At 50.5% G+C, this 11,015-nt stretch overlaps 1 protein-coding gene across 1 annotated transcript; it reads left to right on the top strand.

Moving 5' to 3' along the window:
* The first annotated feature begins 9,620 nt into the window (after positions 1-9,620).
* On the top strand, positions 9,621-10,924 carry AANAT (aralkylamine N-acetyltransferase). The gene is made up of 3 exons (XM_040244321.1): positions 9,621-9,707; positions 10,059-10,295; positions 10,587-10,924. Exons 2-3 carry the CDS (start codon positions 10,115-10,117, stop codon positions 10,922-10,924), a joined length of 519 nt encoding a protein of 172 aa, XP_040100255.1. The 5' UTR covers positions 9,621-9,707; positions 10,059-10,114.
* Positions 10,925-11,015: the final 91 nt, after the last annotated feature.

Genomic DNA, 11,015 nt, shown 5'->3' on the forward strand with positions numbered 1-11,015 from the left:
CTTCAAGTGATCATGAGCCCCACGCTGCCCCCTACTGGAACCCTACCCTGCTTGGCCTCTCCAAACCTCTGAGTAGGAGGAAATCCAGATGGGCCCAGAGATGTCCCTTCCACCTTGCAGTGAGTGTTTGGGAGCTCTAGGCTGCCTGCAGCACTGGGGTCGTTGGTTGGGAAATGGGGGCAGGAAGGGTGTGGCCCTGAGGAGCCGTCCCACACCCTCAGTGGCTGGCTGGAGAAATGCCTTTGAGGTCCACCAGTGGCTTGCTCTAGAATCATGGGCTCTTAGGATTTCCCTGGTGGCCCAGTGGTTAAGAATTTGCCTTCCAATGCAAGGGACATGGATTCAATCCCTGTTTGGGGAACTAAGATCCCACATGCTGCAGGGCAACTAAGCTTTCATGCTGCAACAAAAACCCAGCTCAGTCAAAAAAAATTTTTTTAATTTATTTTTAATTGAAGGATAATTGCTTTGCAATACCGTATTGGTTTCTGCCATGCATCAACATGCATCGGCCATAAGTATTCATATGTCCCCTCCCTCTTGAGTCTCCTTCCCACCTCCCACCCCATCCCACCCCTCTAGGTTGTCACCAAACCCATTTGAGTTCCCTGCGTTGTACAGCAGATTCCCACTGGCTATCTATTTTGCATTTGGTAGTGTTAATGTTTCCTGTTACTCTTTCCATCCATCCCACCCTCTCCTTCCCCTGCTGTGTCCACAAGTCTGTTGTCTATGTCTGCGTCTCCACTGCTGCCCTGCAAACAGGTTCATCAGTGTGTGTGTGTGTGTGTGTGTGTTAGTCACTCAGTTGTGTCCGACTCTGTAGCCCGTCAGGCTCCTCTGTCCATGGAATTCTCCAGGCAAGAACATTGGAGTGGGTTGCCGTTTCCTCCTCCAGAGGTTCATCAGTACCATCATTAAAAAAATTTTTTTAAGGCTCTTTTTGTTCCTGGAGCCTCACTCCTCCTTGCTTTGATGCCCTGGGTGAACTAACCGCGGGACACGCCCAAGGTCACCCTGCAGTACAATCAGAATGAAGACCCGGAGCAGCTGGTCTTCGGCTGGCCACTCACTCCTGACCATGAGGATGGGTTGCAGTCCACAGGGTGAAACCCTTTGTGCTGGGGGTGACAGTGGAAAGGGTGAGCTGTGAGTGAGAGCCCTGGATTGGCAGGCTCGTCCTGCTTCCCTCCTTCCTGAGGATTCAGGGCCCAAGGACAGCAAATCTGCCAGACCAGCTTGCAGAACAGGAACAGGGCTGCTGTGGCTTAACCATGCCACACTCTTCACCACCACTGCCCCACCACCAAAGCGTGGGCGCTTCTTGGATGACCAGCCATGGGAGCAAAGTGGCATCTTCTCCCTAAAACCCTTTCCTTCTTCCAGAGTCTTCATCCAGGTTGATGGCAGGGACACTTACCTGGATAAGTGTCCAAGGTACCAAGTTGGCCACCTGAGGGTCAGCCTTTGATATGGAGCTCTGTAAATCAGCTAAGCCCAGAACCTGGTCCCTCCACCCTCCCTTTTCACACGCAAATAGCCCCTGGCTGCTTCACTGTAAGGGTCCAATGGGGCTGGGGTGATGGGATGCCGCAGTGGTTACGGCTGAGGTTCTGGAGTTAAATGAACTTGGGTTTGAAGCTTGTGTTGCCACTGACTCACTAGGTGACCTTGGACAACTTATTTTACTTTTCTGAGCTTTGGTTTCCTTTGGGAATGTTAGCAATACCTACTAGATAAGGCTGTTAGAATTTAACTGTTATGAAGGATCGGAGATGCTTTGCCTGTGCCTGGACACTATAGGAGCCTGATCAATGTTAGCTGCTGCTATTAGTTCATCTCCACCCTTCACCACCTTGTTCCCAGAAGACTGGCATATAAACACCACCGTCCGACTCCTCAGCTTAGTGTCTTTCCGTGGTTCTCCACGGTCCATCAGAGCGTGGTACTCAGGGCCCTTCAGGAATTCCTTCATTCATTCCTCCCAGCTGCCTCCCATCACATCTTCCACCTCTGCACCCAGTTCACACCCTCCATGCGGCAGCCTCAGCTGCTCACGCCAGGATCCTGACTTTCCAGTGCCTCTGTGCTTTTGCTTAGCATTTTTTTATTCCTCTGCTTCAACCCATGGTTTTGCGTAAAGAACTCCTTTTCATCTTATGACGTCTTCCAAGAGCCCCATTGTGCCCACTAATTCCTCCACTTACCTGATCATACCTCTCTGATTGCATTTATTTCACTCTATTAGGACCATTTATTTGCATGCCTGTCTCTCCTGTGGTACTGTGTCTTCTTTGTACCTTTGTATTCCCAAATCTAGCACAGGTCTGATTCATAGTAGGTGCTCAAATGAGTTTTGTTACGAAACAGACTCACAGGCATAGAGAATGAACAGACTTGAGGTTGCTGAGGAGGATGGATTGGGAGTTTGGGGTCAGCAGATGCAAACTCTTACATATAGAATGGATAAAAAACAAGGTCCTACTGTAGAGCCTAGGGAACTATATTCGATACCCTGTAATAAACCATAATGGAAAAGAATATGAAAAAGAAGGTATATCTGTGTATAACTGAATCAGTTTGCTGTACAGCGGAAGTGGACACGACATTGTAAATCAACTATACTTCAATTTTAAAAAAAATTTATGTTAAATGATTGTGCAAAACAAGCCAGCCTCTCTCAAAGGCCCCGAATATGCCAACAGGTCACTGGACACCTCTGTCTTGGCTCAAGTCCCCAGTTCTCCATTTTTCCTAGACACACATCCCACTCAGGCACACTCACCCTACACACATACATACATACATATGCACACGTGTACACACATGCACACACATACATATGTGCTGCCCCTTCCCCAAGATTTTGCTGTCTCATTAAACTTTAGTCTCTAGATCTGGGCTGCCCTCTGCAGGAGCCCCTAAGCACACGTGGCTCTTGAGTACTTGAAATGTGGCTGATCTTGGGCTTCCCTGGTGGTCCAGTGGCTAAGACTCAGTGGCCCCAATTCAGGAGACCTGGGTTCAGTCCCTGGTCAGGAAACTAGATCCCACATGCCACAACTAAGAGTCCCCATGGTGCAGCTAAAACTTGGTGAAGCCAAATAAATAAATATTTTATAAATAAATAAAGTTATTTAGGCATCGTTTAAAAATGTGGCTGGTCTGAACTGACATGTGCTGTAAATGTAAAATACATACAACTTTTTTTGTCATCCTTCATCTGTATTTTGTATTTATTCTATAATAAATATATAATTATATACTATAGAAATGACAATTTTTTTTAAAACAAAAGGGTCCTCAAGTATAGATTCACATATAATTGGCACCACACCATACCATAAATTTGTACTATGTACTCTTTTTTATGATTCAAGACAGTTTTATTACACCAAGCTACAGACTCAGTATAATAAGGAAAAAAAAAGAATATGAAATATGTGTAATAATTTTATATCAGTTATTTGTTGAAATGACAATACTTCTTATCTACTGGGTTAAATACAATGTCTTATTAAAATCGAGTTAACCTGGTTTTTTTGGCATCTTCTCATGTGGTTACTAGAAAACTGAATGTCACGTGTGGGGCTCCCAGGATTTTTCTGTTGGAAAATCAGCACGGCTCCAGATCCTTAGGGAGCTGTAGGTCCCTGCTTTCTCCGGGAGGTGGCGATCTCTCCCTGCTTTTGACACTTCCGTTCCAGAAACGTCTGGAAGGTTCCTTAGAAATTGTGTACCATGGCAGATACAGAAAACCCTAAATAAGGACAAGACCACATTCAGCCTATCTATACAAGTTCAGTTCAGTTCAGTTCAGTCACTCAGTCGTGTCCGACTGTTTGTGACCCCATGAAATGCAGCACGCCAGGCCTCCCTGTCCATCACCAACTCCCAGAGTTCACTCAGACTCATGTCCATCGAGTCCGTGATGCCATCCAGCTATCTCATCCTCTGTCGTCCCCTTCTCCTCCTGCCCCCAGTCCCTCCCAGCGTCATTGTCTTTTCCAATGAGTCAACTCTTCGCATGAGGTGGCCAAAGTACTGGAGTTTCAGCTTTAGCATCATTCCTTCCAAAGAACACCCAGAGCTGATCTCCTTTAAATGGACTGGTTGGATCTCCTTGCAGTCCAAGGGACTCTCAAAAGTCTTTTCCAACACCACAGTTCAAAAGCATCAATTCTTCAGCGCTCAGCTTTCTTCACAGGCCAACTCTCACATCCATACCTGACCACTAGAAAAACCATAGCCTTGACTAGACGGACCTTTGTTGGCAAAGTAATGTCTCTGCTTTTTAATATGCTATCTAGGTTGGTCATAACTTTCCATCCAAGGAGTAAGCGTCTTTTAATTTCATGGCTGCAGTCACCATCTGCAGTGATTTTGGAGCCCCCCAAAATAAAGTCTGACACTGTTTCCACACCTATTTCCCATGAAGTGATGGGACCAGATGCCATGATCTTCGTTTTCTGAATGTTGAGCTTTAAGCCAACTTTTTCACTCTCCTCTTTCACTCTCATCAAGAGGCTTTTTAGTTCCTCTTCACTTTCTGCCATAAGGGTGGTGTCATCTGCATATCTGAGGTTATTGATATTTCTCCCGGCAATCTTGATTCCAGCTTGTGCTTCTTCCAGCCCAGCGTTTCTCATGATGTACTCTGCAAAAACGTTAAATAAGCAGGGTGACAGTATACGTACTCCTTTTCCTATTTGGAACCAGTCAGTCGTTCCATGTCCAATTCTAACTGTTGCTTCCTGACCTGCATATAGGTTTCTCAAGAGGCAGGTCAGGTGGTCTGGTATTCCCATCTCTTTCAGAATTTTCCACAGTTTATTGTGATCCACACAGTCAAAGGCTTTGGCATAGTCAATAAAGCAGAAATAGATGTTTTTCTGGAACTCTCTTGCTTTTTCCATGATCCAGCGGATGTTGGCAATTTGATATCTGATTCCTCTGCTTTTTCTAACACCAGCTTGAACATCTGGAAGTTCACGGTTCCCGTATTGCTGAAGCCTGGCTTAGAGAATTTTGAGCATTACTTTACTAGCGTGTGAGATGAGTTCAATTGTGTGGTAGTTTGAGCATTCTTTGGCATTGCCTTTCTTTGGGATTGGAATGAAAACTGCCCTTTTCCAGTCCTGTGGCCACTGCTGAGTTTTCCAAATTTGCTGGCATATTGAGTGCAGCACTTTCACAGCATCATCTTTCAGGATTTGAAATAGCTCAACTGGAATTCCATCACCTCCACTAGCTTTGTTCGTAGCGATGCTTTCTAAGGCCCACTTGACTTCACATTCCAAGATGTCTGGCTCTGGGTGAGTGATCTCACCATCACGATTATCTTGGTCATGAAGATCTTTTTTGTACAGTTCTTCTGTATATTCTTGCCACCTCTTCTTAATATCTTCTGCTTCTGTTAGGTCCATACCACTTCTGTCCTTTATCGAGCCCATCTTTGCATGAAATGTTCCCTTGGTATCTCTAATTTTCTTGAAGAGATCTCTAGTCTTTTCCATTCTGTTTTTTCCTCTATTTCTTTGCATTGATCGCTGAGGAAGGCTTTCTTATCTCTTCTTTGGAACTCTGCATTCAGATGCTTATATCTTTCCTTTTCTCCTTTGCTTTTCGCTTCTCTTCTTTTCACAGCTATTTGTAAGGCCTCCCCAGATAGCCATTTTGCTTTTTTGCATTTCTTTTCCATGGGGATGGGTCTTGATCCCTGTCTCCTATACAATGTCACGAACCTCATTCCATAGTTCATCAGGCACTCTATCAGATCTAGTCCCTTAAATCTATTTCTCACTTCCACTGTATAATCGTAAGGGATTTGATTTAGGTCATACCTGAATGGTCTAGCGGTTTTCCCTACTTTCTTCAATTTGAGTCTGAATTTGGTAATAAGGAGATCACGATCTGAGCCACAGTCAGCTCCTGGTCTTGTTTTTGCTGACTGTATAGAGCTTCTCCATCTTTGGCTGCAAAGAATATAATCAATCTGATTTCGGTGTTGACCATCTGGTGATGTCCATGTGTAGAGTCTTCTCTTGTGTTGGTGGAAGAGGGTGTTTGCTATGACCAGTGCGTTCTCTTGGCAAAACTCGATTAGTCTTTGCCCTGCTTCATTCCGCATTCCAAGGCCAAATTTGCCTGTTACTCCAGGTGTTTCTTGACTTCCTACTTTTGCATTCCAGTCCCCTATAATGAAAAGGACATCTTTTTTGGGTGTTAGTTCTAAAAGGTCTTGTAGGTCTTCATAGCACCGTTCAACTTCAGCTACTTCAGCGTTACTGGTTGAGGCATAGACTTGGATTACTTGGTATGACATTGAATGGTTTGCCTTGGAAACGAACAGAGATCATTCTGTCGTTTTTGAGATTGCATCCAAGTACTGCATTTCAGAGTCTTTTCTTGACCATGATGGCTACTCCATTTCTTCTAAGGGATTCCTGCCCACAGTAGTAGATATAATGGTCATCTGAGTTAAATTCACCCATTTCAGTCCATTTTAGTTCACTGATTCCTAGAATGTCGATGTTCACTCGCCATCTCCTGTTTGACCACTTCCAATTTGGCTTGATTCATGGACCTGACATTCCAGGTTCCTATGCAATATTGCTCTTTACAGCATCGGACCTTGCTTCTATCACCAGTCACATCCACAACTGGGTATTGTTATTGCTTTGGCTTCATCCCTTCATTCTTTCTGGAGTTATTTCTCCACTGATCTCCAGTAGCATATTGGGCACCTACTGACCTGGGGAGTTCCTCTTTCAGTATGCTATCATTTTGCCTTTTCATACTGTTCATGGGGTTCTCAAGGCAAGAATACTGAAGTGGTTTGCCATTCCCTTCTCCAGTGGATCACATTCTGTCAGACCTCTCCACCATGATCTGCCTGTCTTGGGTGGCCCCACAGGGCATGGCTTAGTTTCATTGAGTTAGACAAGGGTGTGGTCCTAGTGTGATTAGATTGACTAGTTTTCTGTGATTATGGTTTCAGTGTGTCTGCCCTCTGATGCCCTCTTGCAACACCTACCGTCTTACTTGGGTTTCTCTTACATTGGATGTGGGGTATGTCTTCACGGCTGCTCCAGCAAAGTGCACCTGCTGCTCCTGACCTTGGACGAGGGGTATCTCCTCACCGCCGACCCTCCTGACCTTGAACATGGAGTAGCTCCTCTAGGCCCTCCTGTGCCTGCACAGCCACCGCTCCTTGGATGTGGGGTTGCTCCTCTCGGCTGCCGCCCCTGACCTTGGGCGTGGGGTAACTCCTCCCGGCCGCCGCCCCTGACCTCGGACATGGGGCAGAAGCCTGGAGGACCCCATGCCTGAGGGGTGGCGGCCAAGAGGAGCTACCCCACGTCCGAGGTCAGGGGCAGTGGCCGAGAGTGCCAGCCCAGCCACCCCACGTCCGAGGTCAGTGGTGGCGGCCGAGAGTGCCAGCCTGTGACAGCACAGGAGCAGCCACCCCACGTCTGAGGTCAGGGGTGGCGGCTGAGAGGAGCTATCTATGCAAAGGAGGCTTCAGAAGAAATCCACAGGCAGTCGAGGAGCTAAGCGTCATCCTCATCAGCAGAAGAATCAACACCTAGCTGAGAGAATCTAGTCTATGTATCTAGCTCGCTGCCACGCATTCAATGCAATCTCTGTTTTCCAGGGGTTTATAAGCTGCTGGGAGCTTGCCGGGTGAACCTCCTGTACACAACGCTCAATCTCAGTCTCCCTCCCCTGGAGAATCTTCTAGTGACAGATTAAGCTTGGAAAGGTCAATTTTGCTCAGTCTCTCAGTCGTGCCTGACCCTTTACAACACCATGGCCTGTGGCCCGCCAGGCTTCTGTTCATGGAGTTCTCCAGGCAAGAAGACTGGAGCAGGTAGCCATTTCCTCTTCCAGGGGATCTTCCTGACCCAGGAATCAAACCCACCTCTCCTGCATCGGCAGGCGGATTCTTTACCACAGCGCCACCTGGGAAAGCTGGAAAGGTAAATACGATTAGGCAAAATGTGCTCTGTGCACTCTGTGCAGGGCAGATCTTAAGTGCAGGGGAAGAATGAGAGAAGGATGCTGCCCTCAAAACCACCAAAAAATGCAACTCTTACAGTTTCACAAGTGCCTGAACTGAACGCTGTCTTCCTTGCTTGTCTGGGCCTTTCAGTTGCTCTGGTGGGAAAATTGGGGTCTCAGAGGCATCATTGGAGTTTTTCATGGGGTCCAACTCTCAGTTTCCCCCAGATGGATTCCCTGGGGTCCTGCAGTGTGAACCGGGCAGCTGTCACACGTGGCGGGGATCAGGTGCAGCCCCACCCTGTGCCAGGCCCTCCAGGTGCAGCTGGGCTGCTACAGGCTCTGTGCTGGGGGTGGGGTGGACCGGGTGAGGGGAGGCTTCAGGCCCTGGCCGCGCCGGTGGGTCATTATGCCTTTCGCCAGTGCCCTCTGCCCTGCTGCTGCCTCTGCTTTGTCACCATAAAGTGGCTCCTCTGCATCTGTCCCCCACCCTCCCCCACCCCTCTCTCCTGGAAGGACCCGTAGAGTCCATCAGGGGTGTCCTTGTTAGGAGAATCTGAGCTTCTGTCTCCACGCTTGGCTGCAGGAGATGCTGCTGATTGTCCAGTACTTGGGTTCTGGGATGTGTCCTGATCCAGGGTCTGCTCGTCTCCTCACCTTTCTTCCTGTTAATGGCTCATCCTGCCCCCCCGGCTCCACTCAGAGAGAACATCCCCCAGCTCAGCCCCAGCATCCCTGTGGGGACACACAGCCCCTAGAATGTCCTTTCTATATTGAGACTCAGGTCCCATGGTCCTCTGGGGTTCTCCACGTGCCCTTGACAACCTGGCTCCACTCTCACAGAATGTCCTGGAGCAGGAGCCCACCACTACCCAGGATCTGCCTGGGACCACAGAGCCTGTGGGAGAGACCTGGTGGGCAGCCGCAGCTGGCACTCAGATGTGTGTAGCCCTGTCTTGTAGCCTGGGGGGCCCCAGAGGAGATCTGGTGGAAGAGGTGACAATGGGACCCCTAAAGGGGAGCAACTGGGGAGAAGAAGGGAGAGGTGAGCCGAGTCAGAGCCGGGGGAGCCGTGATTGCAGGACGCTCTCGAGGGGGCTGGTGCTGGAGGGAGTCCGTGGCATAGAGAGTAGAACTCCATCACCAGGGGTCTGGGACGCAGCCCCGAGCTGGAGTCCCCATTTGGACATGTCTGATGGCATTGACTTTGCATCCCCTACCCAGCCTTGGCCTCTTGCCTCTGGTTCTGTTGATGTGCAGTTCTCTCGGGCTGCCAGAGCTGGGAGGACCCTCAGAGGCGGGCTTGCCCAGGGGACAGAGCGTGAACGCCTGTGCCATCAGTTGGCACCAGGACACGGATTAGACTCTCTATGCCACGGACTCCCTCCAGCACGAGGCTTAGCCCCGTGCTCATCCCCCCAAACCCTAGGGCCTCAGCCAGCCACTGTAATCCTCAACATCCACGTGCCATCTGAGGTTTCAGCCTCAGCCAGCAGGGACAGGGCTCGGCGTGCGGGGTGGGGGGGCAGAGCCCTGCTGGCTGCATCTGCCTGTAATGTGGGGGTAGGGCAGGCAGGGGATTAGAAATCTCTGAGATCAACATCACAAGTGTCTGGACTTTTCTGGCCCTGAGGCTGTGGACAGCTCCCGAGGTGGTGGCTCTGTGGGGGGAACATTAGAGCTCCTGCAACACAGGAGTCCTGGTAAGTGGAACCCTGGACCCTGGGCTCCTAGAATTTGAGAGCAGGAGTCCCGTGCCTAGGGCTTGGGGATGGGGGAGAGAAGGAGGCAGAGGGCAGGAACGGAAATGTGCAGCTCATGGGCTTTGTAAGGGAGGGACAGCCACCCCTAAGAACTGCACATCAACAGGGGGTCAGAGAGTGAGAAAGGGGCCCAGGGAGCCAGTGAGCAGGCACAGGGCAGGAGGAATCAATGCCCTAGCCCCTAGACTCCCCGCCCCAGGTCCCCTACAAGAGAGGCAAGAGGCACCATCGCCCTGGACGGCTCTCTGGGAGATGAGGACCAGCCCCCTGACCATCGCCCCTTTCCAACAGGTGTGGAGGGACCCTCCTCGTCACACAGGCCCCTTCTGCAGCTGGGGACCCCCTGGATGGCAGCTGCACCCAGGATGTCCACGCCGAGCGTCCACTGCCTGAAACCCTCGCCTCTGCACCTGCCCTCTGGGATCCCAGGGTCCCCAGGCCGCCAGCGGCGCCACACGCTCCCCGCCAACGAGTTCCGCTGCCTCACCCCAGAGGACGCTGCCGGCGTGTTTGAGATTGAGCGAGAGGGTGAGCAGCCCCCTGGCACCCCAGGGTCCGGGACTCTGCTGAACTCTGCCGCTGTTGCCCTTGGGGAGAAGACCCTGGAGTCCCCTGTCCTTGGCAGACAGGCCCCCAGAGTGTCTGACGGTGTGTTTTGTGCGTGTGCAGGAGCACATGTGTGTTTCAGGAGACTGGGGGGAAGAGCAGCCCTGAATCCCATGCTTTCCCAGGGGAGGCCTGGGGACCCGGGGAGCCCACCCAGCATCCGAGCAGATGCTCAGTGGACTGGAGGTCACCCACTCGCGCTTCCTGACGCAGCCTTCATCTCTGTCTCTGGCAACTGCCCCCTGAATCTGGACGAGGTCCGGCACTTCCTGACCCTGTGTCCCGAGCTGTCCCTGGGCTGGTTCGTGGAGGGCCGCCTCGTGGCCTTCATCATCGGCTCCCTGTGGGATGAGGAGAGACTCACTCAGGTGAGGATGGGGGTGAAGGTCCCGGGAAGGCCTCAAGAAAGGAGGAGACCATTTCCCATGGAGGCAGAAGATGGGGGAGGAGTGGGAGGCTGGGATGTCTTCCTCCAGATCCAACACGGGAGCTCATGGTGCGTCCTCTCCTGGCAAGAGAGCCCAGTCCTTTGGGGGTCAAGGCTCTCCTGAAGGGGACCACAAAGGGGCTGGGGACACAGCTCCTAACTTGGGTAGAAGGGGGCTGACTGGAGACTCTCGGGGCAGCTGCTCTTGGCCCAGC

Source organism: Oryx dammah, unplaced genomic scaffold, assembly GCF_014754425.2.
Source record: "Oryx dammah isolate SB20612 unplaced genomic scaffold, SCBI_Odam_1.1 HiC_scaffold_8, whole genome shotgun sequence".
NCBI classification, from domain to species: domain Eukaryota; kingdom Metazoa; phylum Chordata; class Mammalia; order Artiodactyla; family Bovidae; genus Oryx; species Oryx dammah.

Bases quoted from the DNA above. Each gene is read 5' to 3' on its own strand.
- AANAT (XM_040244321.1), top strand. From the start codon at position 10,115: ATGGCAGCTGCACCCAGGATGTCCACGCCGAGCGTCCACTGCCTGAAA. The intron at 10,296-10,586 runs GTGAGCAGCCCC...TTCCTGACGCAG, and splicing joins GTTTGAGATTGAGCGAGAGG to CCTTCATCTCTGTCTCTGGC.